The following is a 17702-nucleotide window of genomic DNA, read 5'->3' on the forward strand; positions in this document are numbered from 1 at the left end:
GAATATTTCTACAATTTTCGGTCTAGTACCAACCAATTATAATATAAAAATAGAATAACAACGTAAAACTCCACGTGTAAAAAGTACCTATCACAGAGCATAAAAAAGAGTATAACATATAAGTATTTAATACCTACTAGTATATACATTTCTAGGAAATCTCCTCACTAGCCAAACTTTCGCAAAGGCTTGATAATTATTATAAAATTACTTATTATAACCAACAATTCCATCCAATTTAAATTGTTTTACATAATGTACTTAAGAGTATGAATGAAGGAAAGAATTCGCATTAAACGCAATGTTATGACAGAGGTAATAAAAGCTCATATGTTTTATACGTAAAAGAATGGTTACGAGCTTAATAATGTGATATGCTCTCAGACATGGATTTAATAAGAAAAATACAAACCTTACGGCAAAATAATTAATTTGAATGCATATTTTGATTCTCAGTATTGTCGATTGACGACACACATTTCATATCGTCTTGTGAGCTTCGATGTTTGTCACCTGATGTGCTCGGGTGAAGACTGATGTTGGCCTAGTCGCTCTGGGATCAAATTTTAGGTCCCATAAAATAAAAAATCTTAATTAAATCACACTGACAAATTAATGTATTCATTTTACAGGTTTTATACGCCTATACTATATATGTTTTTCAAAAACAATCAATAAATTGCAGAATATACAACATCATAACTAGTAACGGATGGAAAAGCAGCTCTCCTCCACAAAATATGCAATTTGTTTGCAGTATCCTCGTGTTGTTGTTTACGACGCCGCGCATAGCTTTTATCTTTTATAGCCTTCTCCATACCATAAATAATATTCTGATTGACAACATCGTGACAGCTAGAACCTATAATTTATGAAAGTATGTTTATATTAACAGTTATCACAATCTAATTAAGACGTAACACACCGCACCTCTAAAATCACCATAATTATACCGTATCCAATTATTTCGTACTCGAAAATGTTTGATCGAGTTAAAAAAATTACTATCGTATCTTACTCGTTCAACTCACATTGACCCAGAAGGAGGAAGGCCGGACAAATGCCACCAGGACCTTTGATGAGAACCAGAGCACCTGTACGATTTTATAGAACTCGATTTTAAAACGATTTCGGCTCATGGGATTACGTAATCGATTCAGGAGTTAATGAGTCGGATAGGTCTCGGAATTTAACTTGATCCAGATGGGATGAGTTCCTTTTATAGCTCTGGTTTTTATTTTAGAATTTAAAAGGCTTTTGGAACTTTGTTCTTACTTGTTCGAATTTAAACAATATTTATTGGAATATCCGTGATAATAAAAACACAAGTGCTTCGCCAATCTATTGCAAAGTAGAGTACCGAATACTCTTTGATTCCATAATTGCGAATGTATCGACAGAAGTTTGGTGGGAAAGTTACATGTAAATTGCCTAGATGGACTGAAATAAACCAATTTGATTGGTCTGTCCATCTATTAGTAACTGTACATTAATAGTATGGTATTCTGAGTTAACAAGACAGAATTTACATAGACCATTTCCCATGTGAATCGCTTCAGTTTAAAAATAATCGTAAATATCTTTGTTTTATTTATCTTGTTTTATATCTATCTATATCGAGGTGAATGATGACCTGCCGATTTTCATTAAATTTTGCATGGAGCTAACCATATCTACTCCGTATATTCGTGATTCAAATATAATAACTTGCGAGTATACTTAATAAGTAATTAAAAAAATAACATTTTAGTTTTAACAAAATTTCACGTGATTCTCTGGGGTAGATCTACTTCTCAATAAACGAATGTGAATAGTCGATTCTCAACACCGATCTAATATTTTCACAGGTATCTAAACAAATAAACAGCCAAAGATAAAGGACAATGCTCTTACAGTCGTCGCCACCCATACATCATGGTGTAGTACCATACTATCGTCCCTCCGTGCTCACTCGGCGTGTCGTCGAGTTTTCCCATCGTTATAACTTATGGCCACCAACGGTCATTACCCGCCCACATAAACTTACTGTCTTTTGATAAAACCCTCTTTATGTGCCTCCGACGAGAACTATGAGGAAGGTTAACGTCTATTATGTTGCTTAACGTCATATTTTTCTGTGATAAAGACATTTTACAGGATATTGGCTGTGTGTGTATTTTGTAAAAAGATTCGCTTATATCGAATTGGGATTGATATTCTGTATTCACTCATGAGTATTCTAATAAGTGGGCTCTATTATATTTATAAGTGTATAATAATACATATAATACAACATATTATTAACATAAGTGCTTATGTTAACATAAGAGCAGCAGAAAACTATTATTTTTTATATCAAGTTCTATTTAATGGCACTGGTTAACGGTACTAAGATTCCCAAACGCAGCCAACATATTATTTACAATGCACACTTGCTTATTCCAAAAGTATACGAAATAAAAGTAAAGTATCACTTCAATGATCAATACGCCAAAAGTCTTTAAAAAATTGTAGAACTTTCGATTGCTATTCATCATACTTATAATGGATCAATCACACCAATATGTACAACAAACATTCCCATAAAGTTTTACAGCACCATACTCGGAGCCTTTAACTGTTAAATAAATAATAAACATAACATTTTATTTGGCTTATAAATCTTGTTTAATTACTTAAATGCGATAAACCCATACAACGCCATACGAATCATTTAGTTTATTTAAAGAATGTACATTTCTCAGAAACTACTGAACAAAAAACAACCACAACTTGTATAGACTACAAAAAATAAGTTGAATCAACTTATGCTACAAATTCCTGGAATTAAATTGGAACTTAACTTGTGAATCAGTGTAATCAAATGTGGATTTCTATCAAATAAACATCCTAAGTTTTGGGTACAGACATTCAACTTAATAGATGCCATTAAGCTTAAAGATGGTATCGGAGTGTAGACCTTCCAAGACATTTGTTACTAATACTACCGTGACAGACTAATGACACACTAATGACTATATCTTTAAAAAAATCAGGAATTCCATATTTGTTGTTGATCCGAAATTATACGGGTAATAAGTTAGGTACAGAATGGCAACAAATTGTATTTGTAGTGTGTTTGGCTGCGTAAGCCAAGAATAAAGCTCAGCCTGTGATCAGTACCTACTTTCGTCTGTATATTGTTGCGAAATCTTTAAAAAAAATTTTACTCATTGTAGAGAGGTAATCTCAATTATAGGTAATCATCTTAGTAAGAGATATCGCTATCAAGTCATTACTTTTGTAATGCTATTTATTACATTGATGCAACGATTGTTCTACAAATTAAGAAAAGATGACGTCATTAGCTTATTTGTGCCTTTTTCTGGTACATTGAGCTTGGTATACTGCAGACTTCAGGTTTATTCAATTTGCATGAAAATTTAAATAATATTCCAAAGTTGTCATAATTTGTATGGAGTCGAAGTTTGTGGGGTATGAAATGTGCTTACATTCTTATATGGGACAGTTTCAATGCGTGCTCTGCGTCATATTTCAATATCGAATTGGTAATCAAAGATAATTGTCATCGCAAAATTATATTTCTACCGCTTTCATGTGCTAAATCCATAAACATAAATTGACGAAAGTTCGAGGCAAAATATTCCTTTGTACGCATATAAAAAAATAACCCACTGCAGTCAGTGGATAAGAGAAAGAAAGTCTAAAATTATTTTTGGTATACTTTTTAGTTTATTTATCAATAGTATTAAATTATACTAACAATATACCCGTTGTGGGTACAAAAAACACTTTCTCATTTAAAGTTAAACATTAAATTCAATCAAAAACTCGTTGCATCCCATTTTCAAAAGAAAACTGTCTATTAAAAGTAGTGGTGTCGTTATCAACGTCAAAAATTATCTCTGGCTTGTCTCCAAGCAACATCTGAGCTTGAGAGGCCAATTACTGTGGTTAAATGTCACCTACTCCGTAATATTGGCAGGGGACACACACAGGTTAGGCTTGCAGCCAACTACCCCTGAATATTACTATGGATAATGACCTTTAATAGCGTCTTTAAAAGGTAAGTTGCAAGGTGCTTTTAGATACTTACAAATATTACATTCGCTGTAAGAGAATTCTAGGATGGGATATTACTTTTTATGATATGACCAGCCCCTGTGGCGAAGTCGTTAGTTTATCCAGCTGCTGAACGCTTAGTCCCAGGTTCGAATTCCAGGCCAGGAAAAGTGTTATTAATATTTCCTAATTATATCAGATTATTCTCTATAGTAGTCTAGCTTTGGTAACGTGCCCGGTATAAGGCAAGGCTTTTAGAGCGAATGTAATATTTGCTACTCACTAATATTACATTCGCTGAAAGAGAATTCTAGGATGGGATATTACTTTTTATTACAGGATTAGTTTTAATGCTTTGCTAAGTATTACGCGTTCACAGGTTACAAGTTGTACTAATCTATTTCATTTGTAAGAAAGGTAAAAGTAAAATAATTTTATGTTAAAAAGAAACATACATTCGGAAAACCGCAAGCAATGAGCAAAGAGTTTATTTCTATGAAGAGTTTTTTTTTTAAAGACAACTCCCGCACTAAGAAGTTCACTTGTGTCGCGGGGACTTTTACAAACATACAAACAACGGAAACAAAGCACAACCAGAGCCGAAACAATTATTTGTGGATCGCACAAATAATTGTCCCGTGTGGGAATCGAACCCACAACCTCCCGACGCAATGGTAGCGGCGTGGTGACCTAAACCACAGCGCCATGGAGGCAGTCTCCAGTTTAACAACAACAGTCAACAGTTTCTAATGACTTTTTGCTGAATGTTCAAGTTCATAGAAACCATTGGATTACCAAATGTAACTAAATTATCCACATTACAGCAGGTCAAAGATCACTATAATTTCACAATTACATACATTAAAATAAAACACCATGCAAATTCACCATAAGACATACAGTTAAGAAGTAAATACACGCACATATCGAAGGACTACAACATCATTACTGTAATGAACACTGCCAAAGCAATTTTTTACAAAAGCTCGTTAATGTAGAGTGCATAAGGTACAATTTGCCAAATGTCTTGCTGTCATTTAAGACTGTCTGTAACATTGCAAAACAAACGAAGTTGTTCTAAGAACGTATGAACGCAACAACAGGACGTGCGGCCGACACACGTCTCACTTGGTTGCAAAATATCCAGTTGACGAAGTAATAGTGACTACTATTATTATAATCAAACTTATTTGCAACCTTCACTTCTGTGTAGTTTAACATTAGAGTGGCCTGGAGCTTCTTGCCAGCTCTTCTCATTGGCCCTACCTTCCGAACTGGCGGTAAATTCACTCTCTGTATCATTGACTATCATAAGTGTCAAACTTTTGACCTATATGAATAAATGATTTGATTTTTGATAGATTTTTTGCAAAAGTGAATTAGAAATCACTACCTAACAATATTGCTTTATAACGTAGAATCTGCCTTCCCGATGGGGTCACAGTCTTTGTTTAATCCTTTGACCACCACGGTCGGCTATACTAGACAAATCAGAACGTGCTCACGACGCTATATTTTTGTCGACATTTGCCGACGAGAGCGTCGTGAGCAGTTTCTGATTTGTCGAGAATAGCCGACCGTGGCGGTCAAAGGGTTAACCCTTTATTTGAGGTCTCATACAGCTGTAGTGCGATAGCTTCACTTTTATAAGCATCTTTTTAAGACATGAACTTTGGTCGACAAGCTTTCAAGACATAAACTTCAGAACTCTTCACTCACCAGACGGCAGTCCAAGTGCATATTTTCTTCTACACCAGTTTGCTGCTAACAAACTTAATTTATGGAGTATTAACGAAGTTTTCGTATAAAACCTTGTCCATCTACTTAAAAATTAATAGTATGTTTATTTTCCATGCTGTTATGCATTGACATTTGATTAATTAACTGCATCGTCACTTCCGTAAATGAATACAGATCATAACAACATGCCTTGACCGTCAAAGAATAAAAACAAGAATCTCAGCGGCAAAGTCATACGGCATACATCTTGTTCCACAAATAACTTTATTTCGTTTAGATATTTTATAATTATGCTACTCGAATCAAGAGTTTAAAAGAGTACTTAAGACAATAATACGGAATAGATTAGAAGCATCACAATAAATTTAAGACCTTATTGCCCTGCTACCTTTTTGCCGAAGTTTAAGTTAATTTACTATCTCTATAAAACTAAATAACTAGATTGCGTCAAACAGTATAAACATTTGTAAGTTATTCTAGTGTCAAGACTATACTACACCGCACACATTTTATTTCGTCACAAAGAATATAATAATAGTAAAAAATATTACACACAATAAAGTTACTACTCCGACTAATTCAACAACGACCTCAGTCTTCAAGTTCAAGACCAAAAAAATGTTCTTTGAAAGTATTTCATAAAACGTAATTGAGTGGAAAAACAAAAGTGCTGACAAAGGGGCCTTAGTGCAAAACTTTTGATGATAATTTGGGAACCACATTGTCCTTTGCCGGCGACAATAGTTCATTTACTTACTACAAAGGCTTGGCTAAGAAAAAATATGTTTTTTTCCAATATTATAACCATTCTTGTAAAACATTTCTATCTTAAAATTCTTCTGTAAGACAATATTAAATAATGTTTTAAAAATATAGAAGCAATAAAGATTATTGTTATACACAAATCAGCTTCTAAAATAACCGTACCTGAAGCTTTTTCGTTGTAGCAAAATTACGAATTGGTCCGGCTTTATCACTAGATTTCCCTAGGTATTTACTGATCTATCCGCCGACGACCAAAATCTTTATCAAGAACTCCAGTCACCCACTTACAGTTAAGTATATCTATTCAAGTTTCAAGTCTTTAAAGTAATTATGTTATTTAATGTTAGTGTGCATTGTTAACTAATTTGCTTCTAAATACTTTTCCCATGCTCTTTAAGCGACACACTAAGAATGTAACCTTGCACAAATGTCCAACGAACTTGTATAATATTATCTCACATTTGTAACAGTTCACATAGTTACTAAGTGAATAACAAACAAACGTACACACAAACACACACACATTACATAATATATATATTATACAGGATTTATAAACTAGGTTTCTGTGAACTTATTTTATAGGCCCGGAACTTGAGCGTATATTCTCTACTTTGTAAGTAACAGGAAGGCGTCCGATGTCGACATGGCGACGCTCATAGAAGTCCATATAACTAAGTAGGAAGAAAACTGATTATTCTTAATTTCTCTTACAGTGATGACGTTTACTACAGACGAGACGTAAGAATATGCCTGTGAGCTCAATAGAGAAATACTCTCCACCGTCTTCTACAGGGCTAAGTAAGTGCAATGGCTTTAAAGGCTCCACACCAAAATTAAAATACTGACTGCAGACCTTTCTTTTAGCTCTGTGTGTTCCGAAAAAGTATAAATGATTAATGTAAAAAAACACTACATATCTTCATAGTAATAAGCTATAATGAAAACAAGGATCGAACGAAAATCAATCAAAAATCAATAAACACAAAACCTCAAGCTCGTCACTTCCGAACAAACGAACTTTTTCCGCAAAAACCGAATGTAGGTCGCGTCTCAAGGTTAACACTTAACATATTAATATCTAGCCGTTGAATTACTTGAAGAAAATGGCGGCCAAACCCACTTGGCACTAATACACATATGTTGTAAACTAGTCGGCTGGGAAAACGGAACTCGAATGTACAGCCAGCAACAAAATTGTATTGAAATGTCGCCCTAATAATAAATGACCTAATGAATTTGCAAATGTGATTGTAAATGTTAGTCGGTAAGTAATGTTATGGCCGCGTATGTGATATTACGAGGCTGGTTTGCAAATTAATAGGCAATATTTTTATGTCGAATTCATTTAATCTAGAGCAGTCGTTTACATATTTTGTTGTTGTTTTCAAATGTAAAATTTCTTACAAAGTATTTTATAGACTTCTAAGTGACGCCAAAAGTATAGCCGTTGTAGTGGCGTTTTAAAGTCACATACTTATTAAAGAACTACATAATGATATTTTTATTAATACCCAAGAAATGTAACATGGAATCACGAAAGAAGTTTACAAGAATCTTCTTTCGTGATTCCATTACATTATCAAGCTGCCTCGCAGTTTAGAACATGCTGTAAATAAATATAACCATTTTTATTTCAAATCTTGTAAGGCAAGGCACATTTACAGCAGTTTCTATAATCAGTTTCAAGAAAACTATTCGAAGGATATGTAAACAAAAATTTATCATTGTGCGTTAAATATTTCAAATATATTTCTGCTGACTGTACTTACATAATTTAGTGTCCGACATGTGCATGCAAGGCCGGTGTTGGACTCATAATGATTAAAATTATATAGCGGATAGGTACAACACTCAATGCCTAGTTTTGACACAGACTTTAAATAATAATGACGTGTAGTGTACCCACACTTTGTACGTAATTTATCAGAATATGACAGCTTTAGAAAACATATAGACTCATATATTATGTGCTTTAAAACCCAGGATCTAGGAAAAGTAGTTTCAGTTTTATATTAAGATTAGTAAAATCATATACCATAAGAAAAATGCAGCATGACAAAACGGTATGGTTGCAAAAAGTTTTGATTAAATTCACAAAAGAAAAACAATATTATAGCGCTAATAGAGGAATTATATCGGTATCTGAGCGCATTTTTGAACGATGAGTAACAATCATTACCGACGTGTGTATTAGTTTAACCTCCAAACAATCAAACATTTTAGTATTAATATTACGATCAAATTCCGAGACGAATTAGAAAACGAGACTCGTTTAAAATCGTATCAAATCTTTGGCTATTAATATAAATCATTGCTATTAAAATTTATAGCTCTTATTGATATAAATCATGATTGACGAAACGACATAACTGGATCATTTTACAAAGATTACATTTAAATATGAATACCTAATACCTATGTTTAGTATTTGTTTTATTGCGTACATTTAAAACTTATCAATGAATATACGACACATAAGAGTGCCATTTAGACGAATGAATAAATAGGTTCGCAAAAGGCTATCGCTACCATCAGTGATCAAAGAATCCGATCAGAGATGCTCAACCTTTTGTGAAATCGCTAGCTTTTGCCCGCATGTCTGATCGCGTGGACACCTTTTTAAAAAGTAATCTTTTTCGTTTTTGTCATTCACAATTTTTTTTGTAACGTTAGGGTTTATGAAATAAGTATATTTTCTTACATAACGGTTTTTCTTATTTGTCGATAGGCCAGGAGGCCCAATAGTCATCTTGGACATAAAACACATTGTACGTAAGTCTGTCCGTTCAGTTACATTGTACTGACAGAAATGAGTAATCTATAAGCTCATGAGAAACTAACAACAAAACGATCAGATAAAAAGGTTCACTATGACTGATCTGAAACGAAAGATGTATAGTCATACTCCACTAGGTCAACCTTCGACAAGATCCGATAACCTATAAAGTTTCAATGCCTACCTTCATTAATAGTTACTTCATATACCGGACGCTTATTGAGCATACCAAATTTGATTTTAGCACGTTCGATGCTCTTAATCTGTTGAGCCAAAGTTTACTTTTAATGTGAACTAAAGTTAAACGTTGTATAGACTAGACTTCTTTAAAATAAATGCATACGAATATAGGGAAAACCATACAAAATTGTAATTTAATTATTTTTTCGAAAGCTTAATCTTTTAATATAATTATATGGTCATTTTCTGATGAAATATTCATTCCAATTCGGACCTTAATCATAGATTCTAAATTAAACAACAATACAATTTGTATTGAATAATGTTTTAAATTGCATCTTAAAATAACATTTTTGATCGCAGTATTAAGAAATACACTATAATTCAGTGAAATAACTGCAATAAAGAAATATATATTAGTACTACATAATAATTATTATTAGTAATACAAATCTCTAAGTATTTCCATCGATTCAATTATATCGTTTTTTCAACTTAAATATTTCATAAGAGTTTACGGTATACCATAACATTATAAATGGAGGAAACTGGTTATTTAAAAAAGCACTTACCCACCCTTCATGTCACATTTATAACTTTAAAAGCATCAACCGTTTTACTATTTTCTGATCATAAAATTTCAAATCATGTTGTGTTTATGACACATTTCCCTCGTCCAATAGGTCGCAAAAATTTTACTGCCTACTAGTATCTATTAAACATCAGCTACTTACATTAAGCAAGCTCAGTACATAAAGTGATTTAAAAAGATTGCTTTCCGTGCCTTCATAAAGGCATAAAATGATGAAAAAATATTTTTAACGAACGTGTACTTATCAATTCCAGAAGAAGATATTTCTGATTTATTCCAAGTGATGAAGCTCTAGAGTTGTCATGTGTAGGTATACCATTATCATTTTCAACTCGAAATCAGAACTTCAGTATGATACAAAGCATTTTCTTAAGGTTATGTAGACCTGGTCAAGGAATAGAAGCCAGGTGGTGATTTATATAATGATAGACAATCCACCACAGCATCGCTACTGCTAAAAAGGGTAGATTTTAATCATAAGCTTATTATGTAGGTTCCATAATATAGTTACACAAAACACTGCAATCATAATCTAAGCATGCTAATTTAAACCTTATTCATATCGTCATAAGCACGGTATTAACATAAACAAACAATCTATGATAATGTCACCAGAATAACGTCACTAGAGAAGATCTTAATCATTCTGACATCGTCTATTGCAAGTTTAAAATTTGTTTAACAAAGTTGTTCATAAAATTGTATTAAAGCTTAATTAGTTGGTTAAACAAAATGCCTCCATTAATCATTATTTGAAAGTAAGTTATCAACTTATCAAACTGTTTTAACGAAATTTTGAAATATCTTTACTATAGTAATTACGACTAAACATAAGTTGCGCTAAACATAATATTATGAGAATGTTCGCTATGTAATTTAGTTAAATTAGGTTTGCACTAAAGGAAATTCAAAGGACATGTTAAATATAGTGTTTTATGTCTACTTAAACGGGAAAACTCATGAGAAAGGAAATTACGTATACATAACTAACGATTATCGAAATTGCAAATTAAAAGACCAAAGCACCGACTAATTATTATAAACCTACAAAATTCCGTGTAATAAAACAAAGCCTAGAAATCTTAAAGTAGGTAAATCCTTAACCCTCTTCCGCATGACGTGAGCCCATAAAAAGAATTGAAAAAAAAATTAATCGTTACGTTACACTTTGTTTAGTAATAAAAGTGTGTTAAAAGTTTTTGTTTTATTCATTTCCCTAATAACGGCTTCATAATCGATCTATAAACTCATAATTCCATTATGTTCAAACTGTATTTCACTATATACTAAATTCTATCTTTTAAAGCTTGCTATATGTCTTGAAAAGGTTTTGTTGCATGCAACTTCTACGTGAAGGTTACTCGTATTGTCCCTGTCTTTGCATGTGTATGCAAAATGACAGCTGTAACAGCAACAACTGGGTCAGAATAAAGTAGCTTTAATATAAAGCTCATATTCATAGTAAATGTTTATATTAACATACATAATATTATGAAAACATTCAATATAATATTGTCCAGATCATACCTTAACTAGCAGCCTGCCCCGGTTTCGCCCAGTTTTGAAAGTTATTTTACGCAAAACCTTAGCAAATTATACACTAAATTTTTCCTTGGGAATCGTTCTACCTATCGGTGACAGCTGAAATCTGTTTAGTTGGGTTGAGTTTAACGCGAACGCAGATGATAAACAGACGTGGCTAGATGACTTCTTTTTTAATATGCAGTGGTAACTGGAACACACTATATTCAGTCTGTCTTAAAGTCATAAGCAGCGAATCATAATATTTAGACACTTAACATCATTTACATAGACAGCTCTCATTATGCACACAAAAGCATGCAGACCTGTCTTATGCATTTCACAGTCGCATAACTCAATTTGAACGCAGCGACGTCAAAATGTTTGATGCACCAACAAAGCGACCAATAATTTCCAAGTACCCTCAAAACCCCGGAGTATTAGAAAGGTTTTGAAAAAAGACCGAAGGGCGTGTCTCTCATACATAGTCGTTCGACAGGGGTTCCCACTTACCATCCTATGTTTTATTGATGCGCCACCCAAGGTCTCGCCATTAAATTTTCATTGCTTTATCACCCGACATCCGTGTTATGTATGAGAACAGTAATTGCTTCATGCATGTCGGTTAAGCTGTATTGATATCGCGAGTTTTTTAGTAATCGATCGAAAGTATTCGACGTTTTATAAAGACTTCACTATTTTCTTAGTATCACTGGTCACTTTACATCCAAAGCTGCTATCTACGCCGTCACCGAAATTAGTAATTGATGTTATGGTTCAGTAGGTGCAATATGCATAAGAAATTTTGATGGATTTAAAAAAAACGTTCCTTCTACGGGTGATATAGAAACTTATTCTTTATTATATCAGCATCTCACTGAGGTACTTTCCCATTTCAATATGTCCTATGAATAATAAATCCCAATGTAAATAAAATTACAAAGTGAGTTCCCAGAGTCTCGGTCTTTTGTACCTTCGGGATCTTTATTTGAACAATACTTCCACCCGAATCACCCAGAGCACTATCCAAAACAAAATCAATACATACAATCTCAGAGTGGAGACAATTGGGGTCACACCCACGTACCAAATCAGATCGTAGGTACTCGCTAACCGACGCTAATAATTTTAAACAGTTCATTGACAGACCGGCAATTGCAAGAACATACAGTAGATATTCTCAGTACAATTATGCAACAAATCGAGTGTGTAGAATTGATTTATCGATGTTTAGATTCGCAGGCAACAGTAACGAACGCAAACGATCACCAGTGCCCACCCATCTCGCCTGATAATCACTAACGAGCACGCATCGATTTGTTTATACCTTATGAATAATACATATCGATTGTTCATAATTTGCCGACACGCAGTCGTGACCTCATGTAATTACATGATCGATTTTAACCAAAACGATCAGAATCAATTGCAATGTTTCCACGGAACAATGCTTAAATCAATTCCGAGATTTATTAAAGGTTAATGAAAACCACTCATTGTGCCGATATATCATGTTAATCAGAAATCAAGTACAACGCTTCGATGTGTATGAACATTGATTTGCGAAAACATCTTGAGGAATTGGCAATATGGGCATGGTGTTGAACCCAAAAGAGGATAAACCATGAAGGTACGGTATATTTTAAAATATTTACTCTATATAAAGATAAACCCGCCCATATGTACGCCTTAATTTCTACACGTTATCTAAATAACGAATTCAATCAATTTCATTCTGACATCATTTTACATTCTAAGCTCGAGTTGAAATAAAATTGACAGTAATATAAGGTGAAACCTTAAAAGTGATACGACTGCTTTAAAAGGGAGCTCGCAGGATGCATGAATATCCATAAATCAATCAAAACAGCTCGTAATTTTCCATGGCTTTATATAGGCTTCAGGCATAAATTGATGGAAATATGAGACACAAAGTGGATTAAAATTTATATTGTGATGATTAAGAATAAATATTAACGTGAAGATGTTTAAGCTTTTAAGCGCATAATATTAAATTGTTGATGGTCTTGAATGATACAATAAAACGTAAGCGTCGCTTATTACTTAGAAAATAAGGCAAAAAATAACTATCGTAAATCACATTGTTAGTTTTTTATGTCATGATTTGTGTAGGCTTGCAATACGAGACGACATGGCGCCGCGCAACTACTAGCAAATGAAGTTATAGTACAGACCTGCTCAATAAAACAGCCTGCTCTTTTTTTAGCTCAATTGAATACAAAAGCTTTAAATATCTCAGTACTTTATAATTTAATAGCTCAGAACAATAAAAGTATGGTTCTATAAAATGAATAGGCTCTTTTATGGCGTGTTGTTAAAGTCAAAGGTGAGCTCGGGTTTAAGGTTGCAAACTGGTTTTGCAGCTGTTATGCAGTGATGCATAATACTCATTAAACTGTTCAACAAGGGAGAAATGATTAAATCATTGGGTATATAAAAGCTGGTGATTTTCGGACAATTGTCACTCATTGGCCGAAATTTGGACAGAAAACGAAGAGATGATACGCAAGGTAAAATTTATGTTGTAATATTTCATACACCTTTGATGATATTTTTAAACATATGCAATAATTTTAACGAGCAAAAATACATCCGAGTAGTTTCAATTCAAACAACTTATTAATCCAATAATATCCAATGTAAATTAAGTATATACATTTTAATTGTTTTTCTTATTTTCAGGTGCTATTGATGTTGTGTACCTCAGCACTGGTAAGTGCTGGAGTGATAGGAACAGACTACTCCCCAGCCACATCAGTTTCTTACTCTTCACTGTCCAACCCCACCGTTATCAAGACTGTATCGACCCCTATCATTGAGAAGACTGTCACTGGCCCAGATGGATACACCAAGATTATTCAGTCACCACCAGTTTACGAATCTATCCTCACTACCAAAGAAAGCAAATTTGAAAGCCCAGATGGCACACAACATTCAACATTTACGAAATCATTAAATACTGCTTACTCAAGCGCGAAGAAGTTTGAATCGAAATCATCAAAAGACGGCGATATTCTAGCAAATACTATTCCTGGTATTTACTCTGTGCATTCTCCTGTCCTCTATCACCCTCAAGCTTACACTTATTCTTCTCCATTAGTCCACACAGTTACTTCGCACAAATCAGTGTCTTTGCCTATCACTTACACTACCCATAATATTCCTTTGACCAAAACGATTGTATCCCCAAGTCTTACGTCGTATGCGACTCCTGTTTTCTCTAATACTAAGTATGTAACTTCAGGAATTTCTTCTTATTCTACGCCGCTGGTTCATCACACTATCAGCTCTCCAATTGCAACTAAAACTGTATTACCTGTATCATATACTACTCACGCTCTTCCGTTGACTAAAACTTTAGTTACACCCTCTGTGACGTCATACACCACTCCGGTTCTTTCAAAGAAGGTTGTATCTTCAGGGTTATCTTCGTACTCGTCGCATACTCCTGTAATAGAGGCTCAGCCAATTAAATCTCTAACCTACTCAGAAGCTCCCATAGTTTCTCACATGTCGTTCAGCGGCCTAGGAGCAAGTTATGCTTGGTAAATAATTAAGATTTTCCCTTCACATGTTACGCGCGACTGACTGCTTGATTAGGTATAATTTATGTTAAATGTTAAATTATGTAAGTTTAAGTTATATTTAATAAATTATTTCTGCATTATTTGTGTTTTTAATTCATATTAGGTGTCGTACCCAAAACAATTTAGTTTAATGCCTTGACATGCTTATTTCGCGAACTTTTAATGAACATAAACAGAAAACAAACATAGTATTTAGGTGGGTGGAGCGAGACATTACTGGTGTACAATTTCTACATTCTAATAGCCGATAATTATGAAGCAATACTCAGTTTGATACACGTCATTCGTCCTGGCGGCGTATTAAGGTTACGTTAAGTTAGTCAAGTTTGTAGACTGAATCAACATTCTAAGAAGCAATTAGGAGCGGTGCTAAAATAATTACAACTTTTACACAGATACAGATAAAACTTAGTTTTATGGTCAGTTCGACTTTTACATTAGTGTGTAATTATAGCATGTCTGAGTATTTTATTTTCTTTGTTCTTTTTAAAGGTAACTGAAGTGTACGAATTGCGAAAGTACCCATGTGTGAAGTGTTAAAAGCTTTGTTGTTAGAGAAATGTATATTATTCATGTAAAAAACAAACTGGAATCCAAGTAGATTCTTTATAAAAAAAATATCATTTTTTAACTCTATTCGAATAATGCAAGTGATTCAGTTTATTGTTGCATACTACCAAAGTCTAACATTGTTTTGACATGATTGTCTAACATGGTTTTATCTGGACTATAAAATTCAGACCAAAATTTTTATTTTTATTGAATTAACATACAATATGTGAAAAGTTAGCAGCTGAGTTTTTATATAAAAAAGTTGAATTATGTCTATTCTGAAACTATAATAACATTAAGAACAAACCAAATAAAATTTCAGATGAAAACCCAAAACAAACAAACAAGATAATGAAATTCCAAAGAAATAAGGACATTAATCGATCGACATTAAATTCTAATGGATTTTCTTTAACAATACCAACGTGTTATTATGTTGCCTCAAGTTTAAACGACTATGTTTTTTTTTTATAGATGTTGCGAGTTTGAATTCAAACATAGATTTTAATAAGAACGCTTGAGCTCTGATGATTTCGGCATTCATCAATTACATTGCAACTTAAGGGAGGCGCTGTTTTATTGTCAAAATTTGAATTATCCAATCTGATTGAGATTATATCTTCAATATTAAGCTGTACAATACGATACTGAAGGCTTTATAAGTATCCTTTGTTATCTTACCCAAATTCCTTTGAAATTAATCATACAAGGCCCAAAACCGCAAGTTTCGTATTACTAGTATCCTGTTACATTTCCACACGAGTTGTAACGTTACCACACTAGGCGGGTCCAATCGTCGACCGGTCACAATGAAGTTGATAAAGATGTATTGTGTACTCGCGTTACACACTCAACTTGTTCTAGCTCGCACGACTGACCTGTCCGAAGTTGCGACATTACGTTAGCTTTATTAGACACGGTACACATAGTTGTTGGGAGATTATCTTAGGCTGTGATCTAGTTTTAGAATATTTTTTGACAAATATATGCTTATTTTTGATGAAATGTAGGTTTTATATTAAGTTTAGCTATGAAATTCATTGATCATAAAAATATGGCAGCTTTATATATTATTCAGTATCAGTACAAACAATTACATACTCCTACAAAACCATTCTATGGTTTGACTGTTAATGAAAGTCAGATAATTATAGTTGATTTCATTACCTCAATGGCTATCGACAATATGTATTTGAGTTCTCACGATCCACAGTCAAATTCTTTCAACGTAAAATTCTGTAAAATAAACTAATAATTATAAATAAGTGAATGTGCTTACTTTATCACTCAGTGACATTACACGAGAAAGGTCAAAATTTAATAAAATCCTACATACCTTTTCTGTAAATAACCAAGTACAACAACAAAACTGGCGGAAGAATGTCAGTAGATACTTCAATACATTTCTTCCTTACGTTCTTTTGTAAAAGTTATTAATGTACTAATTTGTATTCGAATTAAGTAGGTAAACATAAAGTTGGTATAGGTAGATTGGCAGCATTTGTAAAAATTGTAAGTAATGAAATACAGTTACAAGTTTTAAACAAAAGAAATTGAGTAATGTTATAAAATGTGAATCACTGATTTGTTTTACGGGTATTTATCATTCCTAGCAAGTGGTAGAGTACTTATTAAAGTTTTACTAAGACATTGCTGTTTAATTTTATACTAAATACACATTTCTAAAAAAAACAAATACAACGAAACAACAATAAGATGATATATTGGTTTCACGGCTCAAATGGACATCTATAACATTCTAACAATATCTCAAATATGCCAAAGATGGTAAGTATGTAGATTGGCCAACAGAAAGCTAAAAGACTAAACGATTTGTAAACATGCGTGTGGGCGAGACAGTTACGTTGTCTGTTGTTAATGAGGCTTTTGCGGTGACCTTGATAATTAAGAACACTCTTGTATA

At 33.3% G+C, this 17702-nt stretch overlaps 1 protein-coding gene across 1 annotated transcript; it reads left to right on the forward strand.

Moving 5' to 3' along the window:
• Positions 1–14107: 14107 nt before the first annotated feature.
• On the forward strand, positions 14108–15188 carry LOC142975914 (uncharacterized). The gene is made up of 2 exons (XM_076119060.1): positions 14108–14149; positions 14322–15188. The coding sequence occupies exons 1-2, from the start codon at positions 14138–14140 to the stop codon at positions 15186–15188; spliced, it is 879 nt and encodes a 292-aa protein (XP_075975175.1). The 5' UTR covers positions 14108–14137.
• The last annotated feature ends 2514 nt before the right edge of the window (positions 15189–17702 follow it).

This window comes from Anticarsia gemmatalis, chromosome 10, assembly GCF_050436995.1.
Source record: "Anticarsia gemmatalis isolate Benzon Research Colony breed Stoneville strain chromosome 10, ilAntGemm2 primary, whole genome shotgun sequence".
NCBI lineage: Eukaryota > Metazoa > Arthropoda > Insecta > Lepidoptera > Erebidae > Anticarsia > Anticarsia gemmatalis.